The 27,165-nt window shown below is 39.2% G+C and overlaps 1 protein-coding gene across 2 annotated transcripts; it reads right to left on the bottom strand.

Moving 5' to 3' along the window:
* Nucleotides 1-3,852: 3,852 nt before the first annotated feature.
* LOC132008083 (peroxiredoxin-4) lies at nt 3,853-21,401 on the bottom strand. Of its 2 annotated transcripts, XM_059386465.1 has the most exons (8): nt 21,036-21,401; nt 17,321-17,438; nt 14,241-14,357; nt 12,077-12,199; nt 9,725-9,855; nt 8,694-8,728; nt 4,798-4,844; nt 3,853-3,965 (listed from the first exon to the last, which is right to left on the bottom strand). In XM_059386465.1, exons 1-8 carry the CDS (start codon nt 21,277-21,279, stop codon nt 3,962-3,964), a joined length of 819 nt encoding a protein of 272 aa, XP_059242448.1. In that variant the 5' UTR covers nt 21,280-21,401; the 3' UTR covers nt 3,853-3,961. The 2 variants fall into 2 exon arrangements, with proteins under 2 accessions (XP_059242448.1, XP_059242447.1); XM_059386464.1 differs by lacking the exon at nt 4,798-4,844 and having other exon boundaries at nt 21,036-21,400.
* Between the last annotated feature and the right edge of the window lie 5,764 nt (nt 21,402-27,165).

The raw sequence follows: 27,165 nt of genomic DNA, 5'->3' as shown, positions 1-27,165 counted from the left end.
GAGATCACAAATAGGCAGAGAGAGAGGGGGAAGCAGGCTCTCCGCCAAGCAGAGAGCCCGATGCGGGGCTCGATCCCAGGATCCTGGGATCATGACCTGAGCCAAAGGCAGAGGCTTTAACCCACTGAGCCACCCAGGTGCCCCATCCTGATTTTATATGTATCTGTATCTCTGTCATACATAAGAAAACGGTGCATTTATTTATTTATTTATTTATTTAGTAAGCTCTAGGTCATGACATTTAGTGACCAACATGCAAAACTAAAAGATCAGAATGCATCATGCCCACTAATGGTAGGTCTCATGTGAAACTTGTTCTGCGTGTTCATGGTGCATACTTTTATAGATGTACTAGGTCACAGTGTAAAATGTACTTATTGGGTCATGGTAACTGATGGAGGGAGTACACTTAGCACACATTAAGATGCCTACTTGAGCTGTACTTATGTTTAATTTTAAAAATTAAAAAAATATTTTATTTATTTATTTGACAGAGATCACAAGTAGGCAGAGAGAGAGAGAGAGAGACAGAGAGAGAGAGGAAGAAGCAGGCTCCCCGCTGAGCAGACAGCCTGATCTCAGGACCCTGGGATCATGACCTGAGCCGAAGGACCCACTGAGCCACCCAGGCACCCCTGAACTGGTCAGACTTTTTAAGTTTTTTCTTAATTTAAATTCAGTTAGCCAACATATTTAGTTCCAACATCATTAGTTCCAGATGTAGTGTTCAGTGATTTATCAGTTGTATATAACACCCAATGCTCAAGTTTTATTTTTAAATTAGAGTTATAAAAAACCCCAAACAACAGTAACAAAGAACCTCATTTGGTTTAGCCTGACAGGGTTCAAGGTTGCAACAGGTGCCTACATTGGGGTGCCTGGCGCCATCTTGTGGCCTTTGGGTTACAGTACAGTGTACTACCTTTGATGGAAAATTTGTAAATCCAGTTTCTGATGTCCTGACTGAGCTGTACAAATGGCCAGAGCTTGAAGTTCACGAGATTCAATTTTTACTTCCATGTAACCTTGGCCACAAACTTCTAACCCCCAACATATCAACTTTTAAAGTACATGCTATCTCCCAGTAGATTAGCATGAGAGAGGAAAACCAATTATTGCTTCCTTTCTTCAGGTTGGGTCACAAATACTGTGTGTGTGTGTGTTTTGTTTTATTTAAAAATTTTTTTTAAGATTTTATTTACTTATTAGAGAGAGAGAATGAGCAGCAGGCAGAGCAAGAAGCAGACTCCCTTGTGAGCTCCATGCTGATGGGACACTTTCCCGCATCCCTGTCTATTCTTGTAGTTACTCATTCTCCCCTTAGAACTACCACCACGAGTGTTGGTTATTTTAGCGTTTATTACATTGTGTTGATCTTCTCTTTTTTTTTTTTTAAGATTTTTTTATTTATTTGAGAGAGAACAAAAGCAGGGTAGAGCCGGCTCCCCACTGAGCAGGGAGCCTGATGTGGGGCCCAATCCCAGGACTCTAGGATCATGACCTGAGCTGAGGGCACACGCTTAACTGACTGAGGCCCCCAGGTGCCCGGTGTCACTCTTTTTGTATATTTCATTCAGGAGACTGTGGGCTTCTTGATGGGGTTGTTTCTTGTGTTCTTATCCACTTCACCACATGTGTAGGTCATATTTTCTCTATGAAAAAATGCATGAATTAGGTGAATTTGGGTTATGACTTGGCTTTAGATTTTGTTAAATCTGTAAGCTTAAGCCTTAGGAAGATGGATCTTTAAAAATATATTCTTAGGATTTTATTTAAGTCTATGACATTATGCCCAAATTGTGTTATGTTAATAATGGAATTGGTAAAAGTTGCTTTGCTATATAAGGCTAAATACATAGTAACTATGATAAACATTTTCTTTCCTTTTAAGAGCCAGGTACAGATTTAATTACAGGAGTGTGTGTGTATGTATATGTGTATGTGTATATCTACATAGGTATGTATACATACACACATCTCCCCTGACACGGAGACCTTTGTAGAGCAAGTTACCTCAAATACACATTTCATCAGTCAAATATTAGTAACTCTATTCAAAGACATTTCATTGAAATAGTGTTGTTAGCAAGTTCATGCGTAACAAAATACAAGGATGCGTTCCATGTTATCAGATAGGGGTTTAGGGTATAAAATCATTAAATAATAAAATAGTGGTTAATGTATTTGAAAATAAAATATACAACCTGGAGGTTTACTGAGAGGTGGAAAGTTTAGGATGTAGGATTAGAGATGTCCTTGGACATAGAAGAAATGATGGGAGTAGGGAAGGAGTCCTTGCATGAGTTTCTGGAGACCACAGTCCCTGACAGAGCAGTCTGCCACTGTCATTGTAAAGTTCAGAACACGAGGAAGGCTTAGCTGGGAAAGTGAACAGAAGAGCACATATGTGAGGGAGACTCAGGGAATTATAGATGTCATCTATGTGCCAGTGTCCTGAAAGGCAGTGCCTAGTGTACTTTGTAGAAGCTCGAAGTTCCCTCTTGACGTATTATTGTGAAGATGCAGCCACGGGGGCATGGTCTGTTCTGCTGGCCGGCAGCTACTAAACCGCACTGGCCACCTTTCCTTAAGTACCTGGCAGCTGTCTCTACAGAACGGTCTCTTAACCTTAACGACTATTGACAACTTCTTTGTTGTGGGGACTGCCCCATGCAATGTAATACGTGTAACACCACTCCTGGCCACCAGACACCAGTGGCACCCCCGCAGTTGTGACAACCCAAAATATCTCTAGACATTACCATGTCCCCTGGGGGCAAACTGTTGCCAGCTGAGAGCTCCTGCTCTAGATTATGGTAGGTCATGGTGTTCTGGGAATAGGTCTGGGAATAGGTCTCCTGTAGCTGCATTGCAGTTAGGCCCAGGGCCCACCCTCTCCAGGAGGATACGGGACTCTCCTTTCTAAACACTACTTTTCCTGTCTTCTGTAATTGGCCACCTGAGATCATCTTTAGGATATAATTTTGGACCTGTGGACTTTCAGAGGTAAGTTATTTAAAGGGATAATTTATAAAAGGCACTGAGAAGGAATGTATTTAATGCCATTTTATTCATAGGCTACTTACATTATCCAGTTAATAAGAAAGTGGTGACTCGGGATGTATTTTTATTTTTAGGTTTCCCCCCACCCCCAGTTACTACACTATCAGCACCTGTCTCAATAATCAAATACTAAGCTCCTTGAGGGCAAAAATTTGTCTTTGGCTACTTGATAAATGCCAGGTATTTAGAGGGGATGATCAAAAGTTGCTGAATACTGAATGAAACATTAACAACTGGCTTTTTGGAATGAACCTGAGCATAACATACCTAAATTGAACTGGAGACTAGAACATTATTAAAGGAATGGAATGGAAATTATTAATCAAGAAGATATAGCTTGGGGAGCCTGGGTGACTCAGTTGGCAAAATGTCTGACTCTTGGTTTCGGGTCTGGTCATGATATTGGAGTCATGGGAAGGAGCCCTACATCACACTCCATGCTCAGCACGGAGCCTGCTATCCACCCCCCAACTCCATGCTCTCTAATAATTAGATAAATCTTTTTTAAAAAAATAAAGAACTCCAAGAGTTGCTTTGAGCATTAAATCTAATAATGCAGCTAATCACCTAACACAATGTTTGGCACCTGAGATGTATTACATAAATATTGGTTACTCTTGTTACTAGTTTGATTCAATCTGACATTTCTTACTTTGGGAAGAGAGAAACTTCCTATCTTTTGGCATCAGTGTTTAACTTGAACACTAAATACCTTAGGGAGTTTTATATTCTTTAAGAAATTACTATTTAAAAAAAAAAGAAAAAAGAAATTACTATTGTAACACAGTATGGTACTAAAACGGTGAACTTTATTGAGGACTTTCAAGCATTGAAACCTGAGGAAGTATTTTTCAGTTGAGTTTATCGAAATACTTCAGTTTCCCAGCTGGATCTGGAATTATCTGTTAAAAAAAAAAAGCAAATTATTCATTTTTAGAAATTGTTAGTTTTTTTAAAAGTAAAATTGACATATAATATCTTACTAGTTTCAGGCATATATCATAGTGGTTCAATATTTTTATACATTATGATCCCCATAATAGGTCTAGTTCTCATCTGTCCTCAAAGTTATTACAATATTGACTATATTCCTTATGCTATACTTTCCATCTCTGTGATTGATTTATAACTGGAAGTTTGTACCTCTTAATCCCCTTCATCTATTTTGTACTTTCTCAACCCACCTCCTCTCTGGCAACCACCAGTATTTATATTTAATATTGTTTGATTTTGTTAGTTCATTTGTTTTGTTTTTTAGAGACCACACTTAAGTGAAATCATATAGTATTTGTCCTTCTCTGACTTATTTCACTTAGCATGGTACCCACTAGATCATCCATGTTGTTGCAAATGAAAAGATTTCATTCATTTTTATGGCCGAGTAATATTCCATCATGTTTATACACATTTTCTTTACTCGTTCATCTCTTGGTGGACACTTGGGTTGCTTTCATATCTTGGCTGTTGTAAATAACGCTGCACTGAACACAGGGGTGCACAGATCTCTTCAAATTGATGTTTGCAAATTATTTAAAAGCCAAAGTACATCGGTAGTAGTCTGATGTTGGTTGCCCATCTCTTGACTAAATAAGATAAAGATGATTTTTGTGTGCCAAATTACATCATATATACAGGAAAAACTGGATTTGTCCTACCTACTAATCTCACCTATCCCAAAGGCAAATTTTTTTAATAAATTAACATCTGTATTCAAGCATCCCAAAATTTACTTACAGCTCTTCTCTTGGCCACCAGGCTTTCATGACATCTTCAGGTTTGATCTAATTAAGTCAAACACATTAAGAGAGCATGGCTACAGATGTTAATGTATTTTTAAAGTTATCTGCTGATGAAATGTTGGTATGCCACAATAACCTGAAAGGCAGCAGTGTGTTCAAATTGATTTTTATTTATTTAAAAATAATTGACTTACAATACTGTGTTAGTTTCAGGTGTATATCATAGTGATTCAGTATTTATATACATTATGAAATATCACCACAATAAGTCCAGTCACCATCTGTCACCATACAATATTATCAACTATATTCCTTGCGCTGTACTTCTCATCCCCATAACTTACTCGTTTTGTAACTGGAAAATTATACCTCTTAAATCTCTTCATGTATTTTGTCTATCCCCCTGGTCCCATCCCCTTTGGCAAACAATATTTGGCAATATTGTTCATCTATTTATACCTCTCTGTATCTATGAGTCTATTTGTTTTTTTTTTTAGGATACATATATAAGTGAAATCATACGAGTATTTGTCTTTCTCTGACTTATCTCACTTAGGATGATACCCTCTGGGTCTATCCAGGTTGCTGCAGATGCTAAGATTTAATTCTTTTTATGGCTGAGTAGTAGTCCACTATATATATATCTTCTTTATCCAGTAAATGGATTTTTTTGAGGTCCAGAATGCAACCTTTTCATCTCAAACTACAAAGTAAAAAAATACTAACATATATGGAGTAGTACGTTCAATCACTAGTGAATCAACACTCTGGGGAAAAAAATGCTCCTTCCTTAACAGCCTTAGAACCCTATTAAATTAAAAAAAAATTCCAATATGATTTGAGCTCACATTAACTACATTATTTGACAGTTACAGGTAAAGTACATCTGCCCTATACATAAACAGTATTGTTTATGATAGTTCTCTATGCATCTTCTTCAGAATTTGTCTTCAGCATATAGTAAATATTACATAATTTTTCAGGGGTCACTTCCAGGAGTATTCTGTCTTTGCCAGTTTATAATCTCTCTGCACTGAAATTCAATTTGCAAATACTTATGGACTAATACGGCACTGTGTGCCAGTAGTGTGCTGGGCAGTGGGGGATACAAGAATAACCACACTCAAGTCCGTGTCTTTGAGACTTGTCCAACCCTGTGGGGAAGCCGTGTGTGTACACAAGTTTCCGACACAATGCATAATATGATCCTGTATGACACAGGCTAGGCCTAAACGGAGGCTGAGATGGCATCAAGGAAGGCCTCAGAGTGGAGGTGACATTGAAGTTAGTCTTGAAAGATGAGTAGAATTTAGAGAAAGGGTAAGATATTCCAGGCTAAAAACCCAAGTAAAGGCACAAATGTGTGAAAAAGCAGGACTGACTTTGGGAAGAAGTGAGTCAAGGGATGCGGAGGGAACACAGTGTGTGTGTGTGTGTGTGTGTCAATTGTAGGGAAGATGACCTGGGAGAGATTGGTAGATACAAACAGTGCAAAGGGTTGAAAGCGATGCCAGGGATCTGGCTTTTGTCACTTGACTACTGGAGGGCTGCTAAAAGGTCCTGGCTTGGAGAGTGGCATGCAGTGGAGAGAAGCTGAGGTCAGGGCAACAAATCAGGAGGCCTGTGCAATATACAGGAGAGAAGTGAGGCAGATCTATTTTCAAACTCCTCCAAACTAGCTGCTGCCCTCACCATAGTCACCAAAGACTTCGCATTTCTGTTACTTCACTGTATTCCCATTCTCCATGCCACGTGACACTGGTGTCCCTATTCCCTTCCTCATAGCTCGCTCTATTCCTGCCACATGGGCCCTCTTTTTGTTTCTTGAACATGCTAAGTTGGTTCCTGGCCTTAGGACCCTGCCCTTGCTTTTCTTTCTGCACTGCTCTATGCTTGACTTGTTCCCTCTTCACTCATGTTTCAACTTAAATGTCATCTTAAAAGTCTTTTCTGACCACTTAATCCTTCACCCCAGGCACTATCCCACCAATTCTCATCAACCTGTTTCTAAAACCATTTGCCACAATCTAAAATTAGAATTAGAATGTAACTCTGATGGTAGGGACCTTGGCTGTGGTATTCACTAATAAATACCATCTTCCTATTGTAAGAGTTTGAATAGTTGCCATACAGCAGGTGGTCAAGAAATGTTTGTTGAAAGTATGCCCACAGCAACAGCAGAATTGTGGGCTGGGGGTGGGGGAAATGGGGAGATGCCAGTCGAAGGGTATAAGCCTTCAGTTTTAAGATGAGTAAGTTCTGAGCATATCATGTACAGCACAGTGACTATAGTTAATAATACGGTTTTGTGTACTTGAAATTTGCTAAAAGAGTAGATCTTAAGTGTTCTCACCACACACAAAAGAATGTAACTGTGTGAGGTGATGGATTTGTTAATTAATCTGACTGTGATAATGATTTCACAACAGATCAAATCATCATGCTGTTTAGTTTAAGTATCTTTAATTCTGTTTATCTATTTATACCTCAATAAAGCTGACAACAAGAAAAGGAATGCCCAAACACAGTATGTAATTACATATGTGAATTTTTTTTGGTGGGAGAATTCATGGTTTTTTTAATCAGATTCTCAAAGGGGTTTGTGGCCCCTCTAAAAGTTAATCAAATGGATAGTCAATATGTTTTCTGAAATGTAAAACATTCATCCTCTAATACCTTTGTAGTCACTTTGTACCTCTTGGAAGCTCTGGCTCTTCTTTCAGTACAAGCATGTAATTGATGTGAGGATATTCACCACTCCTTGCTGGTTTTGCTACAGCTCTGGGGGAACATCCCCCGACTTTGAAGACCCATCCAGAAATGCCTTCTAAGGCTTCTCAGGCGATGCCTGCAGCTTCTGATTCCTATTTCTATATGGAAGCCTCACAGTCAATAGCTATAGGCTAACCTAATGATTCATGTGTAAATTTAAAGTACTTAGTGCTTAAAGCACCTTTAATGTCTATCTTCATATCTATCTTTGAGATCTATCAGATCTATGTAGAAGTAAATTAATTTGTACTGTAACCTTAACTCTGATCCACAAAGGCAAAGCTGTTTTGCAAACTCTTCAAAAACTGGTTCAGAACCAGTGAAATGTTACTTTACCCAATCCCCAATCTGAGTTAGGTTACAGAGTGAATTTCTACCTCTCATTGTCTATGATTAATGGTATTTTTTGTTGATTTGCTAAAGAAGAAAGTCTTAGGAATCTGTATTTTTCTTTTATCGTAAGATAATGATTTCTTCCTCCAATGCTCTAATATTTGTCAGTTTCCTAACTACAGTTTGTATAGAACTGTTGATTTTTAGAAGATAAACACATTATTTAAAAAAGGTTCAAGCAAGTTTCTGAATTGTATTTTGGCCAGAGACTACTTCAGGGATTGGCTATAAATTATACAGCTTCCCTAAATGAAAGGATATACCTGTTTCAATCTTCCTTCAAACAATAAAGGAGAGAATCATTTAGCCTCAATGTTAATTAAGCCAGATTTTCTCAAAAGTTTACTACATACAGAAAGGTTTGCTTTAGAGTTTTTTTTTTGGCCCACAACATAGGAAGGAACTCCATACATGATCCCTAAGACTTCTGACTTAATTCTATCAGGTCTCCACTGTTTCTCTCTCTTTTTTTTTTTTGTTAATGGTATCTCTCTCTTCATACTTGGTTTTAAAATTCACAGCATTGTCTGCCAATTACATTTACTCTGCTTTCTCCAGTTTCAGCTACCTTCTCTACGGTGCAAAGAATGCCTGTACTCTTATGATTTCTGTAGTATGTTCACTTCCTTTACAAAATCAAGGTTCTATTACAAAGAAAGATTATTCTAAGGTTGGCAATTTTTTGGCCCCAGCTATCCCGTTGACAGAAAAATCAGTTTGACTTACGGTTTCACTACCAGGTTTCCAACCAGCAGGACAGACTGAAAGGAACAAAATTGGCAAAAAGACAGTTTAAAAACAGATTTCAGTTCTCTTTAGCAACTCTTGGTTTTTCTTTTACCAAAATGAAACTGAAAAGAGCCTATAACAATGAGAACATTTCTAGGCCACTGAACACTTGACTACTGTTCAGTTGCCTGCTTGCACCAAGAATTCCAGTCATGGAGTTCATCAGCAGGCAGCTAACCTATGTCAATGGTTGCCAATTACATTTAGTTACATTTACAATAGAAGAAACCAAGTTGAGTGTCCGCCTAATAAAGTTGGAAGGTTTGGGAATCTGGTGAATTGACAGGTCAGGGCATGGCAAAAACTTCTCCGAGTTTATGTAAACTTCCAGTATAAGCTTATCTTCTGTTTTCTGCAGTACTGTGTACTGATGCCACAGTTTGCTGTCTGTCAAGTAAGAGTTTAAAATTGCTAGGAGAGTGGCGTTTCCCTTTTATTTAGAATGAACCCTTACTCAGGCACTGAGTTATACTTTTGAAAGGAAAATACATGTTCTGTTTTAGCAAAATCTGACCTTTTCCATTTAGCTACTGAAAAAAGTTGGAGTGAAAGGATGAACTGATAGATTACTAGTGTGATAAGGATCACCTTTGAGGGAAAAAGCTAAGTCAAATAATGTACATATGCAAATAAAACCTCCATGACTAAATATTGCCAGATTGGCACATTTTAAGTTTACAGAAACATAATTTCAAAAACCAGAGTAGCAGAAACTTTTCTCTGTGGACTGTGCAAATAATGACTATTTTTGCCTCTTATTCTGTAAGTAGAATATATTAGTGATACTTTGTTAAAAGCACTTTAAGTAATAACTGGATCTGCTAAGAAGATCAGGTAATAATCTGAAAATAATTAGAGGACTTTGGAATCACCCAAATTACTTTTTGACTAAGAACCCAAATTAATCATGCAATCATCTCTCAAATGAAAAAAATCAAAAGGCTAAGATGCTTAGAAGGAAAGGGTACCTTCTCCATGTTTGTCAGTATACTGGAATGCTTGAACCAAACGCAGTGTCTCATCCACTGATCTACCGACAGGAAGGTCATTCAGAGTAATCTGCCTTAGGATTCCTTTGTCATCAATAATGAAGAGACCCCTGTAAAACACAAGAGTGGTACAGATGAAGTCATTTCATCTCAATTAAGACAAACATTAGTTAACCTGCTTGACTGGTGTACACATATGCAAACACACCCTCCCCATACCCACGCTTATCCGCTGTATAATTTGGAAATATCATTGTCAAATGGTAGCTTTAAAATTTGTTTTTGTGTAAGCAATGTACTGTTATATTTCTATTTAAATCTTTATGAGCACTAGGTTTGGGATTTTACTATTCACTATTATTGAAATTATGAATCTACATAGTAAAGTCTTCCTCTGGGTGAAGGAGTGATCTGTCTTCTCACTGGTTGTTTAGAACTCTTTGTATTTCCTTTTCCAGAGGTGGAAAAGGCAAAATTCTTAATACAAGCAAAGTTACCTTTCCCTCTAAATATGTGTATGTGTGATTCACTTTTTTGGCCTAGGGAATAATGGAATAGTTTAATTGAAAAGACCTGCTATTGAGATGGAATGGCATTGCAAGAGTTAAAGCAGACCAGAGAAAAATGAAAATTTCCAAAGGACTTTACCATCTTTATTTCAACCCAATACTTGGTTTGGATTTCAACCCAATACTTGGTTTAGAAAAAGATTTCAGGGACTTGGGCTAATTGCTTGAGTACAAGTATTATACATAATAATGAGATCTATTTTTAATAGAAATACATGCAATTACTTATTACATGAAATTTTGTTTTATAGTCATATTAAACATTGCTAAAATATTCTTGCTTATCTTACAACATATTTTTTAATAAATTTTTTTATATTTTCAATATATTTTTTTAATATCATTTTTAATGATGTCTGAACTAACTAGCGCTCCCTCTCCTTGGACTAGTTCAACTTGGCCAAACTCAGGCAAAACTGTTAACTATTATTCCTATGGGTGTTCTTTCTTGTAGCTACTTTTACAGTAGAAAATGGTTGTTAATGGTGATGAAGTCTGTTCTCAAGTAAGTGAGTCTGTTGTGACAATTTTAACTTACTTTGGTAACACACATCATACCATCACATACCAAACAAAAGCAAATATGCCTTGGGTGCCTGGGTGGCTCAGTTGGTTAAACAGCTGACCTTTGATTTCAGCTCAGGTCATGACCTCGGGGTTACTTGGTTTTACTTGGTTAATGCTCAAATAATTAAAAAGTGTAAAATAGCTTCAGTCTTTATAGTGGCATATTTACTCTTTGGGAATTAACTTAAGTCATAAACTCTATGAAAGGAGAAAAGATGAAAGAGTTAGCAAGTACAAAAAAAAAGAAACTATTGGTAGTGACACCTGATACAATATGAATGAACCTTGAAAACATTATGCTAAGTGAAAAGGTTCATCATAAAAAAGCATATATTGTAGGATTCCATTTAAATGAAATGTCCAGAATAGGCAACCAGAGAGACATGAAGTAGATAAGTTGGTTGCCCAGGGCAGGGGTATGGCGATTGTAGGAAAGGAAGAGTAACTGCTATGGGTATGGGGTTTCTTTTTAGAGTAATAAAAATACTCTAAAACTGATTGTGGTGATGGTTGCACAATTCTCAGGCTATACTAGAACCCACTGAATTGTATGGTTTAAATGAGTAAGTTGTATGTGAATTATATCTCAATAAAGCTGTTATTAAAAAACATAGGATTATAAAATACTGGCACCTTCACATAAAACATTCTAAAAAAGAAACAATTAGCAGTGTAAAGCAAATTGACAATATAATTATAACAAAATTACAATTCTTTTCAGTTAAAGTTTTCCTTTTATCAAAGACTTCTAATGGCACTTCCTTAATTTGTCCCAATCCCCAAGGCACAAGTTTGCTAAATACGAGGATATCTGTATTTAGAAAAACCATTACTGGAGTCATTTTAGAAAAGAGGAAAAAGAAACAGGCAAGGAATTTGGGTACTGGATTCAAGTGTGGGCTCTGCCATTAACTGGTTATATAACTTTGGCTAAATTCATGGAATTCTATGAATCTGTTTATCTGTAAAATGACAGGGTTGGTCAAAGACCTCTAAATAATCTTCCAGCTTTAACAGATTCCAATACTCACTTAATTTCAGTAGAGCACTCACCAATTATTTTAAACAGTATCTACATTTTTGCAAATAGAGCAAATAATTCTTCTTGATCAAACCTTGTATCTTTTAACTCCATTTCAGGGAGGATTACAAATAATATTTGGATTTGTCATAATATAAAACCAGTGGAAGGTACCTAAGGGTATGGCCTGAGTCCTCCAGATAAACACCATAGTCCTTTGAGATTTGATGGGCCAGATCTGAAAGAAGTGGAATCCTTATTGGCCCGAGTCCTCCTTGTCTGCGAGGGGTATTAATCCTGTAACAAACAAAACATTACCACTCAGAAAGAAGTAAACGTATGGATCCAAACAGCACTATTAGTCTCCGTCACACACATATGAATGAACACAAAACACACACTTTCTTTCTCTAACAAAAAACAAGCTAATACATATTTTATTTTTCCCCTTTACTCCAGACTTTTTATATTCATTTCCTTTAAATAAATATGGAGATACTTATCACATTTCTAAAGTATTTACATGCTGTATTTTGCCAACCTCTATTGCTAGACATTTAAACTATTTCCATTTTTCTTTTGCTTTTATCAACACCACTGGAAACATCGATGTATTCTCAACTTTGCATACTTATTTGATTAATTCCTAGAAGAAGAACTGATGGATCAAAGGATATGCACTGTCATAACCTTAGAGTTGTGATCACAAGACAAAGCTTGAGAGATAGAATACAACTGGATGATACTCTAATATTCTGAGACAAAGGAATGCAAAGTCCACTTGAAGCAGGGAAGGAAGTTAGGTATAATCTCAGACACATCGGTCTTCAGATTGAAGCATTTTTACTTGAAACCAGGGAATGTGGGTGTCCTAGTGGGACAGAGCAGCTAGCAAACAAGGAAATACTGCTCTAGATGTCTGCAGCCCCAGTTGTGATATCCAAGTAGAAATCTCTGGTTGATATGTAACCTATCCAGCTCAGATTGTATCTCCCCAAAATTCTTGAGAAGCCAATCCCAAATTATTTGGGAGGATATAACTTTTTCCCTAGTGGATTTATGTTGTAATCCTACAAAGATTTAGAATTACTTATAGAAGCGACGAAGCAAATTAAACTCATTGTTTTCACTTTGTGATTCTAATTTAAAATGTATAATGTGAAATTTTATTTAGTTTGTAAATAATAAGGAAACATTTTTAAAGGACTTAAGGCATGCCATATTTGTCTATTAGATTTGCAAGAATTACTTAAGTTCTTGGAAGTTTTATCTGAAAATTGAGATAGTTAAAGGAAATCAAATAAATATATAACTACATTTAAAAATACTTGAGAAAATTAATTACTTAAGAGAACATAAATTAAATTGTAGATCCTTACCAGTTAAAATTGTTGTTATATATATATCTATATATAATTGTAAGTGGATTAAGTAGTTTTGAATTTGTTATTTTAATGAAATGAATATTAACTTAAAACTAAGATAATTCTAAACCATCTTTATTGTGCATAAAATCTTATGCACAGAATTGTGGAGATGAAAAATTCACATCAACACACACATTTCAGATTTTGAAACATACTGCTCTTCAGAATGATTAACCAACTGTATGTGTGAGAAGACCATTTCTTCAGACCTTTGTCATCACTGGATGAAATTTTTCAATATTTAAAATCTTCGCCAATCAGATAGGGAAAAGATGGCATCTCTTGTCATTTTATTTTATTTTATTTTTTTCTTGTCATTTTAATTTGCAATTCTTGGCAATTATTCAGGTGAAACATCTTTTCATGTTTAATGAGTTTAAAAAACATTCAGAAATTAAGAAAATCAGTGTGTCTTGAAAAATAATTATAAAAGCTATTTTGAGTTTGACTTTTAATACTAGACAACTATGTAACAGAGAAATGGAATTTTAAAGAATTTTTTCCCTTCAGATTAAGGCTACCCAATTTATCATAATGAAGTAATCATACAACTCAGTGGTGTTTGTTATGGCTATTATGTCTTTTGCAGTGAGCTTTTTTCCCAAGTTAGAAATGTCCTATAAAAATCCTTGAGCATTTTTGCCATAACTTCATTGAACTGGTAGCTCTCAGATATATCTATTCCCAACTGTCTGATAACTACATTCTAAAGCACCAGATTGGCTCAGTTGGTAGAGCACACAAGTCTTGATCTCAGGGTGAAGAGTTCAAGCCCCACATTGGGTGTGAAGCCTACTTAAAATAAAACTTAAAAAACCCCTATATTCCTATCACAATGAGAGTTGTTTGCTTATAATCGAAAAGTGAATCCATTCTTTTTCCTATAAATGCTTAAGTGTAAAGATACAGACCAGGCCAAGTGGGTAAACTGTGAATCCACAGAACATGCTACCACTTCAGCATTTATAGATCTGAATTCTTCAATCCTGTCACCAAAGGCGATGATTTCAGTTGGACACACGAAAGTGCTGAAAGTTAAAAAAAAATTTTAGTATTCTCAAAATATGCATATGCTTGAAGTTTCAAATGGCTTAGTTTTTACAAACACCTTTATAACACCTATATAATATGCATATATAAAATGCATATTAAGAACAATTATATATATGAGCATTGTCATGATGTAGCTGTCTAGACGATTTGATCAAATATCATTTAATTAAAAATGTGTATTACAGAGTTCACAATTACATCTCAATAAATGTTTATTTTTATAACTTAATGGATCCGTGGTCAACCAATGTTCCCTTCTCCGTTATATAACAATGCTTTATATTTATATAGTGCTTTACAGCTTCCAAAGGATCTACACAAATTTTCCATCATACCACTCCTTTTTTATATTCCTATACCACCCCTATGAGCTAGATGCACTGATCTTTGTTTCAGAGATAAGAAAATGCTCTTCCATCCTCCTTCCCTTTCTTGATAAGGTCCTCTTCTACCTTGTCTCCCAGTCCTGTTGTCAGAAGGGCGTGTTTAGAGAATATTACCTTAGGGTGGTATTTTCTGAACCATCACAGGGACTTTATGGAATTTTAACAAACGTTTTAAACAAGTGGAGTAAAAAATACAAGAATACTTTATATACAGGAAGGTTAAGACATGAAACATACGTGTACATACACATGCATATCTATGTGTGTTTGTGTTCAGGAGTGATACTAAAAATATTGAACAACCTTAACTCGAAGTTGGCTTTACCTCTGGAGGTTTCTGAAAAGGACCAGGTGGGAGGGGCAACTTGGGGAGGAGGTTGGGAAATTGGCTATTTACTATTTCGTATGGAAGTGTTTCAGGATTTTAATGATCATGGCTGTACTGGTGTTTACAGACTGAATGATACCCTGTATGTATATGTCAGTGTATTGAGTGGCAATAAAAAATGGTTTTGTACTGTGTACAGGTCATGGTCAAGAAAGTCAGAAGAACACAGACTTAGGGGACAAATTCCTCTTGCAGCCCAATACAGGCTTTTTGAAGGTTTCAGTTGTTCAAACGTAGGACTGCCACATGCACGCAGACAGTTCTAAGATTATATCCCTGGAAACCTGGGCTACAATATGTATTTTCAATATTTTTCCAAAGGTAGGAATGGTTGGCCCCTGCGTGCCTTCCAACAAATGCTAGTTAGAGACATATTTATCCAACTTCTTAGTGAAGACAGAAAAAAAGTTCTAGTAGAACACTAAAGGGTGGGCGCCTGGGTGGCTCAGTGGGTTAAAGCCTCTGCCTTCGGCTCAGGTCATAGTCCCAGGGTCCTGGGATCGAGCCCGGATTCAGGCTCTCTGCTCTGCAGGGCGTCTGCTTCCTCCTCTCTCTCTGCCTGCCTCTCTGCCTACTTGTGATCTCTGTCTGTCAAATAAATAAATTAAATCTGTTAAAAAAAAAAAGAAAACTAAAGGGTTACATTTTTGACTTTCACACATGCAGACAGTGGCAAATGCCTCAGAACTCTTCCTTTCTAACCAGGCCCAATCTGGCATCTCAGAGAAACAGAAAGAAGTGATCTTAGCTTCTTGCCCCAGGAGGCCATTGGTGACATCATTCTTTAGATATGTCTTATTCATTATGGAGTTTAAAGTAATAGTGGGAGAAACAGGATATTTGTCTGCTATATTAGACCAATCTCAAAACTCATGTTTAGCATCCTGTATATTTAAAAGATGTTAAAGTTTTGCTTTTATAACAACATGAATTTAGAAGGCCTATCATTTTTTAATATTAAAATTTTCACTTCTTGTTTCTATTAGAAAGTAAGTTATATCATACATTTCAGCTTGTCAGGCCACAGTACAAGTGGATTAGAAAGAAGGAAGTTCTTGCTAGTTTAAAAGATTATGTATTATCCACATTTATGAACTGGTTTACTCTCAGTGAACTAATTTTTCTGAGAATTTTTCCTATTTGGATTAGAGTAGGGGTGAGCAAACTTCAGTCCACAGGCCAAATCCAGCCTATCTTATTTTTTGTAAGTAAACTTTCAATAGAAAACAATACTCATTCATTTGTGTATAGTCTCTGGCTGTTTTTGTGCTACAGTGGCAAAGCTGAATAGTTGCAAGAGATCACAAGGCAAAAAAATATTTACTATGTGGCCCCGTATAGAAAAAGTTTGCTCACCTCTGGCCCAGAGACAATCTATAGAGATAAGCTTAAGTATACTCTTCTGTAAGTTTAAGGTTTTATTTACACAGTTCTAGGACAGTCCTAATGGAAAAAAGACCTTAATATACAGTGGCAAAATAGAAGAAAGTTCTCTTTTTTATAGCCAAAAAATATATTCAAATAGAAAAAAGAAAAAGTCAGGATAAGTCTCTTTTTGTTATCTTTTCAAATTCCATGGAATTTGAAGAACACTCCAGATAAAACTATATCCTCGATAAAACTAAAGCTGCAAGAGTATTTGAGTCAACTTTTTATCTGAAGTGCTATCTGAGTTAAAGAGAAAATTCCCCCCAACAAGCATAATTTATATAAATAGGCATTATTTCTTAAGCATATGCAGTATTTTCAGGAAAATGTTCAAACCACAGAAAAGCAATAGATGCAGCAAATAATAAAAGTGTAAAGAGCTAATTTTCTAGTTAAGAGAGAGAAATAGATTTGTGGCCTAAGTCTTGCTATTAAGTGCTATCTAAAATATCCATTTTCTTGCCTTAGCAGGTATAGCTTTATAGCTTAATATAATTGTAGCCTTCCTTTCTTTGATGATGACATTACAAAACAATTATGTAGATTTAAGTATAAGGCATTGGGGACAATGCCTTTTGGTTCTGAAATATATGGTAGATGTTACCTTCTTGAAAAAATTTGTATCAGCTTGTCTTTTTGGAACCAAGAACTAAATAAAATAATTTGTACTTGATGTTCTTGAATAATGATTGATAATGACTGCCGACGTTTTAGGACCTGTACATGTATTACTCACAAATCAAGTGGGTAGAAGAAAAAAACCAGGTATTTCCCACGATAATCAGTCAACTTGAGCTCCTTGAATTCTCCATTTATCACAGCTGTTCCTTCCCAATAAGGTGCTGGCTTGGAAACTAAGAAAGAGAAACATATGATGTTCTACAACACTGAGAAAATTGGATGACAGAAAGACATCTTCAGGAAATCACTAAAAATTAAGGATTCTACACCTTTGCATCTCTTCAGCAATCTGGTGAAGCTTATGGACTTTTTCTATGGATAGTGTTACTGAATGCATAAAACAAAATATATAGAAATACAAAGGGAGCCAAGTATATTAAAATGTAATTATCAAAGTAATAGAAAAAAACCTGGTGATAATAGTAATACTTTTGCCCTTTTATTAACACTTTCAGACTTCAAGATCTATGAAGTGCCTGGGTTACTAAGTTGAGCAGCTGATTATTTTTGGCTGAGGTCATGATCTCTGGGCTTGAGGGTGTGAGACGGAGCCCTGGGTGAAGCCCCACTCACTTCTCTCATGCTTCTTCCCGAGTGCAGAGTCTGCTTGTCCCTCTCCCTCTGACCCTCCAGGCAAGCACAGGAGTGCGTGCGTGCTCTCTCCGTCTTTCTCAAATAAATAAAAGCTTTAAAACTGCAAGATCTGGCAGTGGTCTAGTAACTGTCTATGACAGTGATGAGTGTAAATTTTATTGCAGGATACCTGCAATTACGTGGCATAAAAATATCTGCGATTCTCTTGGCAATATGTATAAGCAAGTACTGCTGAAGCTAGTGTGATTTGTTGCTGATGTTCATAATGGAAGGAAATTCTAAATTTCAGTTGTAGATTAGTGAAAATAGATTTTGTTTTTCTATGCATGCTCACAGACCCCTCTACATTCTATCCCTGCACTAAATCCTACTGGATACTTCACTATAGCCCCTCCAAGTTAATGAACTTCCTACAGTTCAAATAATTACGATTTTCCTCTTTCTAATGACAGTCTTTTAGATGTACTCATTTAAATATTTGTCCAGTTTCCCACATTCACACAGAAGACCTGCTCAAGGAGTAGGAAATCTGCAAATGTCAGGTGAGAAGTTTAAAATCCCAGACCATGGGATTATTTTCCCGAGGGCTCTGAAAGAGGAGACCCCCTTGAACAGGTTTCAAGTGACCTGATGGAAACTGAATGGTTCATGCTACTCTCTTGTATGGGCATGCTGTAATTCTAGCCAACATGCTTTCATCATAATGTAGCTTGATCTTCTGTTAACACATTCAGCACTTAACTTTCAGAGTCTACATATATTGAAGCCAACACCCAATTCCAAATTTAAGGTTCCTAGAAAGTAAGGTTTACAACAGCTAGCATTTTTGACCACTGTGAGAATAAAGACAAAGTTAAGATGAATTTTTCTGTGAAGCTAATATATAACACATGATTATGTATCTTGAGCCAGCAGCCTCCCTCTTATAAATATTCTGATCTAATTAGGTAAAGGCCATGAGGGAGAATTGGACAGAGGGGAACTGAACTATATATGCTTTGTATACATTACTGAAAATGCTACTCAAGTGTGAGGTTATAATTGTAATGATCTGTTAAAATGGCACTCCTTAGTGATTTTAGCATATAGGAAATACCAACTCTGAAAAATAATTTTTTTCTGAAAATTGTGATTTTGGAAATTTGGGGTTTTTGACTTAAGAACTGCAGTGTTCTAATAGTTTTTTTGATGGCGTCTTTAGGGTTTTCTATATATAGATTTATGTTACCTGCAAATACTGGAAGTGTTATTCAACGAAAAAAACCTCATCAATTATATGGTTAAAAAGACTGCAATTACTTTACTAAGATCTATAAATGGAATTCCCAAAGCAACCCCTTGCATCTGTTAAAAAATAACAACTGTCCCAAATATAAATAGCAGAGTTAACAAAGATTCTGGCAAATGCAGAGCAATAAAGAAGAATGTTTAAATCCCTTCTTCCCATATCTGCCCCTCCCATCAATTTAACTACTGTTAACATTTTCATGTCTTTTCCTTTCATTCTTTCTTAAACACACAAATTTGGATCATGTTGCACCCATTTTTAAAAAGGGAACAGTAATGAGAACTGAGTAATATATGGAACTGTTAAATCGCTGTATTGTATGCCTGAAACTAATGCAACACTGTTTGTTAACTACACTGGAATTAAAGCTGAAAAAAAAGGCGGGGTGGGGGGGAGAGTAAATCATGAACAGTTATTCATGTTACTAAAATTTGTTTAAAATTTAATGGCTCTGTAATATTCCATTTTATGAATAAAAAAGTCCTCATATCTTTAATTCTAGATAAGCCTACATGTGACACAGAAATGCAACAGATATCTAAACTTTGAAAAGGTTTGCTGGTAAAGGGAAATTTATTATTACTATTTTTTTGCTTCCATGAGCAGACTTGGATGGAATTTGTTTCTTATGGGATATTTATGTCATGCCAGTAAATACTTAACTGGCTGCCATATTTCAAAATATCTTCCCAAGCCAAAGAAAAGCAACAGGACTTGGAAATACTATGATTTTAAAAGTGCAAGACTGGATCTTTAAAAACAAAAATCCAAGAGTAACTTCCAGTTAACTTTCAGTAGGAAAGAACTGCCAATGTGTAAGGAGGCAAAACAGTTTTTCTCATTTATCACTCCCATTCCATCCTAAGTTATAACAACATCCTGTTTAACACTGGGGATTCGTAATTGTGAGGTATTACTTTTGTTACTAAATACACACAGGGAACATGCTGTAATTGAACCAAATATGTATCTACAGAATGCCAAATGATCCATAGGAAAAGCTGATTATTTAAAAGTAAGCAAAGTGGTAATGGTTATCCTTTGGCCCCTGGCCACTTCTTTTTGGCCAATCTTAACATCCAGATGCAGGAGGCCACAACTTTCTCAGTATCTAGTCCGACGTGTCCTTCCTGAAAGTGGCCATTAGCTGTGTACACTGGACAGAAATGCAAATAACCAAAGGCCAATTTGGCAGGAATCAAATTTGCCACAAGGTTTATCATCAACCCAAATGCATTACTTCCAACCTCGCCCCGTCCCCCACACTTTCTTACAAAGAACCTCGCAAGTACACCCTGTAAGAAGTTCTTCATTTTTGAGAAAAACAAAGAATACCCATTAACTATACAGATTTTGGGGAAGGTGGCTTCTAATAGTCTTTATCAGAAGCAACAACAAAAGAAAAAAAAATGAATGGTTTGCCCTCCGGAGCATTTTGGTTAGCCACTTTCCTGTTTAATTCAATTTTCTGTGAAACATTATTCAACTTTTTCAATGTATTCTTCCCTGTAATAGTACTTGAAAATAGAGGCGATGTGCTGCAGGTACTTTTTGATATCTGAGGAAGTGTTTCAGTTTGCACAACATCCTGATGCTTACAAATTCGGGGCCGGGGCCACCCTCTTACCCTCATCTGCGGTTTTGCGGTAACCACTACTTCTTCCAAAATCGGATTCGTGGAACCCATCCTTTTCTTCACAGCTGGAACCCCTCTCTATCTCCCTACCCCCACCCCCAGGCAGGCCGGGCCAAGGGCCTAAGGCCACCCATAGGGTGCCGCCCAAGCCAGGCCCCCAGGTACTACCAGGGTACACGTGTCTCCCGCCCTCTCCACCTCCCGCCTCCCTTTGCCAGCCCCCACCCTCCCTCTTGGTAGGGCACCACCTACTCTTGGCTTTGCTGAGGTGCAGGGAGTGGTCGCCGACTGAAACCCGGGACGCCTCCCCTGGGTACACTTGTCCACCCGCGTAGAAGTGGCACTCCTCTTCGCGGGTTCGGGGCCTCTCTTCTGCCTCCCAGCCTCGCTGAGCTCCGGCGGGCAGCAAGAAGAGCAGCAGCGGCAGCAGCAGCAGCCTTCGGCTCCGGCCACAGGCCGGAGTCGTCGTGGCTAGCGGCTGCAGCGGCGCCTCCATGACCACGCGACTGCAAACACACGGCCCTTGTCGCGAGCGCGACTTCTCCCGCCGTCAGGGAGCTACAACCGCGCGCCCGACGCCCGCGTGAGCCTGGGCGCGGCCTCGCGAGACCTACTCCGCCCCCACCCCGCCCCGGCCCCCGCCTTGTTCCCTGCTCCACCCTCCTCCCCCTTTCCCCGCCACGTGGGCTCCAGCCCCGCCTGCTCGCCCGCAGCCGGACTTTGCGCCTGCGCCCTGGGCGGACCAGGGCCGCGGAGTTTAGCCCAACTCTGGGAGCGGAAGCTGCTCAGTGGCTTTGCGCGAGTGGTCAGAAGCGTCCCCACCCGCGGTAGTTTGAGGTATCCTTCCACGCCTATCTCTTCCACAAAGCCTCACCACCGCACGTCACCCCCGAAGTGAAACTGACTTAGCTGCCTCTGAGTGGCTTGAATTTTTGTACTTCTCTCGGTTTTTCCTCAAAGCGGCATGTGTGAAAAGTGCCAGGACTACTTGCTCAAGCTGTAGCCCTTTTAAGTCCCCGGGAAACTTGGGAGAAGAAAGGTCTAGCCATTTACTCTTCTCAAGCAGCCAAGAGCAAACAGACGGCTTGGTGACTTAAGCCTGTCTCAAAGGGTTTGTTTTGTTTTGTTTTGTTTTGTTTTTTCCTCTAACTTAAAGCTTGAGAAGTTGCCAGAAAACCCGACTTTTTTTTTCCCAACACAGCGTTTCTCCATCTTCTGATAATTACCCCTTCACATTATGGGAGCCTTCAGTAGCCCTTACGCTCCCCAGGATTCCTTCTAGCTTCCCGTGAGCATTTCTTTCTGAACCCCCGCAAAATTCATCCTGTTTCCTCCATTAGACTGTCAGCTGAAATCGCTGTGTAATTCATCTTTTTTCCCCCGCGGCGCCTGGCACTCTGAGCATTTGCTATACTAAGAAGTTGATTTTATAAATGGCACCCAGTGTTCTCAACAGCCTGTCTTAGCTTCTAGTGGCTTTTGCGTATTATATCCTTGCTCCTGTGACAACTCTTTGAAGCATATAGGAAACTTGAGCTTTTCCAAACTCAACCCTTAACCCCAGTCCAGCCCTTTGTATACCTTGGAAGGGTTTGGTGGGAATAGGGCTGAAGGTCCCTGGCACCCTACCCCCCCCCCCCCCCTTTTTTTCCCTTCAGACCCCCAGGTCCTCCCCCCGCCCCGCGGATGCTTGCGCCTGCGCTCTAAGGCCAGACCCTGGCTACGGTGGGGTTGCTAACTCCAGGAAGTCCAGTTAGTGGCGTCCACCGTGTCCCGCCCGCCCTCAGCGTTGTTTTTGACGCTGCGGGTCCTCGAAGGCCCGTCTCTTCTACAAAGCTTCGCTGGAGATGGCCTCCGGCCCTTGCTGGTGACTGGTATTCAGCACTCCTGTTTTAGATCCTCCTTTAGATCCTGGGTGCCCAGCTCTCTGCGGAAGCCTGGCTACCGCGTGCCATCCTGCCCCCACAACAAGCCATCCTGCCCCCACAACAAACCATCCTGCCCGAGAACGGCTTGCATTTTATACCTTTAACATTTACTCTCCTTTTCCTTGCAGTGGGCGGGTGAATAGAGACGAGTCTCCTCTCCCGTTGCATCCCTTTTAAGTCCTGAGAAAACTTGAGGAAAGGTCTAACCTGAAAAGCAGTATCTGGAGACCATTTATTCTCTTCCAGTGAGAAAGGACTCTCCCAGCTGGAAAGTCAGTTCCATGACTTAAGACTGTCTCAAGGTGTGTGTAAGTTTTAAAAATTAAGACTTGGTAAGTTCCCGGAGAACCCTTTCTCCCAGCACAGTGTTGTTCATGTTCTGATAATTAACCCCATCATTTGCCCATTTGCTAGGATGGCAGGTGAGAAGTGGGGGGAGAGATACCACACTCACCGGAAAGACAGCGGCCACTGGCAGCCCTTATGCCCCACCCCCATCCTTTCCATTTTCCCCGAACTCCTGTCATTTTTCTGAATTCTGCAGAAGCCAACCTAACAGTTTGTTTTTCTTCCACTAGACAGCTCTTTGGGGTTGGAATTGATGTGTAATTCATCTTTGTTTCCCAAGGCACCGGCACTCTGTGTTTGCTGTCGTAAGCTCTTGATTCCCTAAATGACACCTAATGTTCCCAACAGCCTGTCTTAGCTTCCAGTTGCTTTCACAAATTATATCCTTGCTTCTTGTGACAGCTCTTTGAGACAATAGGAAACCTCCCTTTCGGACTCCTCTCTCACCCCAGCCCTGCCCATTTTAGGCTCTGGTTTTTGTTTCTTGACATCTCTTTCCTGTGGGCAGAGGAGGAAAATATGACACTACCTCCCTTTCCTGAGGTGGGGGGAAGCTTGTCCTTACCCATAACATTGTCTGTCGGCTCTTCACTTTCGGGAGGCCCGTAGGTAGGAGTCCTCTGACGAGGTTGCTCTCGTTGTTCCCATTCTTCTCCTTCCCTGGCCTCCTGTTCCACATGGAAGGGGAGTGGGATCCGAGAGGTTCGGGACTGAGCCCCCGGGATTCGGCTCAGGCCTATGCCCCGAGGTCGGCTTCTGTGTTCCATCCTGACTGCTGGATAGTCACGAAGCCTCAGTGAATTCTAGGCCCTAGTCTGGGCCTCTAAGTTTGAGAACTGGGAGAGGAAGCTTGGGGAGAATGTTATTTCCTGACACCTCTGTTCTAGGCTGAGCTGAGGTGCCCCAGTTGGCAGCTGGGGCTGCCCACCAAGTGGGCCCAGTGACCCTCCTGCCCACTGGAGAGAGTGGCCAGGTCGGCCAGCTCTCACGCACTAACTCCCCTTAGCTCCCCTGGAACTCCTTGGCAGCTGACATTCTGGTTGGCAGCTGCTCTGAATCCTTCTGGCCAATGATCTCTCCTGAGCTCCTGCCTTGGGTAGGCAGACATTGTGTTGTCACAGTGGCAGTCACAAAGGAGCTAGAGGAGGGGGCCCTGCCCCCAGGGCACTGATCATCCTGCTGGAGTCGGCTGTCCATATTAATAATACAAAATTATCAGGCACGGGGGTGGTTCTATATATAGGATGACTCTCAGAAATACCTGAGGAGCTTAAACACATTCAGGTGTACTGACCAAGCCCTAGAAATGATTATTTAAAAAACATTTTATTTATTTATTTGACAGAGAGTGAGAAAGCACAGGCAGGCAAAGCAGCAGCAGGAGAGGGAGAAGCAGGCTCCCCACCGAGCAGAATGCCCGATGTGGGGCTTGATCCCAGGACCCTGGGATCATGACCTGAGCTGAGGGCAGTTGCTTAACCAACTGAGCCACCCAGGCACCCTAGAAATGATTATTTAAGAGTCCTTTGGGGGGGGGGGGATCCCAGGAAGCTACGCCTTCACAAATGGTGTGTCTGGTTAAGAACCACTGTTGATGGAGGGTAAGAGCACAGATTGTGGAGTCAGCCGTGTCTAGGTTCCAGTCTGAGCTCAGTCATCTATTGGCCTTGTGGTCTTGGGAAACCATATTTAACCTCTCTGAGCCTGAGTTCCATCTGTAGATGGGAGGCATTAATATCTTCCCTCTGTTGTAAAACTGATATTATACAAGTTTCATGATATAAATGTAAAGCTTGAGTTGGACTGTGGGCCAGACTTAGGACTCACTTGTGAAGCATATGACAGGAGAAATGCTTTGTGACTTCAGAGGTTTGCTCATAAAAAAGATAGTTTCTGTCTTGTGTTAAGACTATTCGGGGGCACCTGGGTGGCTCAGTGGGTTGGGCCTCTGCCTTCGGCTCAGGTCATGATCCCAGGGTCCTGGGATCGAGCCCCACATCAGGCTCTCTGCTCTGCAGGGAGCCTGCTTCCTCCTCTGTCTCTGCCTGCCTCTCTGCCTACTTGTGATCTCTGTCAGATAAATAAAGAAAAAATCTTAAAAAAAAAAAAAAAGACTATTCATGCTGGGGGAAGACTTTCTGTCCAAACTTTTTTCCAAGGAAAATTCATAAAAAATGTAATTTAAAACTTTTAAATGTGTAGTTCAGTGGTTTTTAGCATAGTTATCATGCTGTGCTTTGTGCTTACCAGTATTTAATTCCAGATCGTTTCCATCACCCCCCAGAAGAAATTGTATGCTCTTCGTGGTTGATTCCTCCTTTCCCTGTAGCCCCTGGCAGTGGCTAATCTGCTTCCTCTCTCCATAGATTTGCCTATTTTCGACATTTCATCTTCATATAAATGGAATCTTACAATGTGTGACCCTTTGTGTCTGGTTTCTCTCACTTAAGTATAGTGCTTTCAAGGCTCATCTGTGTTGTAGCATGTACTGGTACTAAATTCCTTTTTATTGTGGTAAAATACCATAATCCCATTTATTGTGGTAACATACTATAATCCCATTTTAACCATTTTTAAGTGTATAGTTTAATGACATTAAGCTCATTCACATTGTTATGCAGTCATTACCACGATTTTTTCATCTTCCCAAATTGAAACCATACCCATTAAACTATAACTCTCCCTTCTCTCCTTCCCTCAGCCCCTGGAAACCACCATTCTACTTTTCATCTCAGAATCTGACTACTGCTGGTACCTTATAAAGTAGAATCACATATTTGTCTTTTTGTGTGTGGCTTCTTTCATTTATGCATAATGGTTTCCATGTTGTAGCATGCATTCCTTTCTATGACTGAATACTATTCCATTGTATGGATGTACTAATTTTTTTTTACCCATTCATAAATTGATGGGCTTTTAGGTTGCTTATCCTGTTATTAATTAATTAATTAATTGCTTTATGTATTTTAATCTCCATACCCAATGTGGGGGCATGAACCCATGACTCCAAGATCAAGGGTTGTGTGCTCTACTGACTGAGCCAGCCAGGTGTCCTGGTTGTTTGTACTTTGAGATTATTATGACATAATGGTGCTATGAACATTCTCGTGTGAAGTTTTTTGGTTTTTTTTGAAGGTTTTTTAAAAATATAAGATATTGTTTATTTATTTAGAATGCAAGTGAGGGGAGAGACATAGGGAGAGGAAGAGAGAGAATCTCAAGCACACTTTGCACGAAGCATGGATCCCAACTTAGGGCTCGATCCCACAACCCTTAGATCATGACCTGAGTCGAAATCAAGAGTCAGTGCTCAACCAGATGAGCCAGCTAGGTGTCACTCATGCAAGTTTTTATGGGGACATGTGCTTTCAGCACTCTTGGGTATATATCTAAAACTGAAATTGCTGGGCTATATGGTAACTCTATGATAAACTTTTAAAAATACTGCCACAGTGTTTTCCAAAGCAGCTGTATGATTTTACATTCATAGCAGCAATATGTGATGGGTCTGGTTTCTCTACATCATATTCAACAGCTGGTAGTTTACATTATTTGAGTTACAGTCATCCTAGTGGATGTGAGAAGTATCTCATGTTGGTTTTGATTGGCTCTTACCTAATGACTAATGATGTCGAACAACTTTTCTTGTGCTTATTGGTGGTTTGTTTATTGTCTTTGGAGAAAGTCTATGACAATTTCTTGCTGCCTTTGTACTCCTCAAGGATTTTGATGGGTTCCTATCTCACATTGAGGTCTTTCATCCATTTTGAGTCTATTTTTGTGTGTGGTGTAAGGAAATGGTCCAGTTTCATTCTTCTGCATGTGGATGTCCAGTTATCTCAACACCATTTGTTGAAGAGACTATCTTTTTTCCATTGGACATTCTTTTCTACTTTATTGAAGATTAGTTGACCATAGAGTTGAGGGTCCATTTCTGGGCTCTCTATTCTGTTCCATTGATCTATGTGTCTTTTTTTTTTTAAGATTTTATTTATTTATTTGACAGAGAGAGATCACAAGTAGGCAGAGAGGCAGGCAGAGAGAGATGAAGGGAAGCAGGCTCCCTGCTGAGCAGAGAGCCCGATGTGGGACTCGATCCCAGGACT

Source organism: Mustela nigripes, unplaced genomic scaffold (genome assembly GCF_022355385.1).
Source record: "Mustela nigripes isolate SB6536 unplaced genomic scaffold, MUSNIG.SB6536 HiC_scaffold_44, whole genome shotgun sequence".
NCBI classification, from domain to species: domain Eukaryota; kingdom Metazoa; phylum Chordata; class Mammalia; order Carnivora; family Mustelidae; genus Mustela; species Mustela nigripes.
This window is presented reverse-complemented; position numbering and strand designations above follow the sequence as displayed.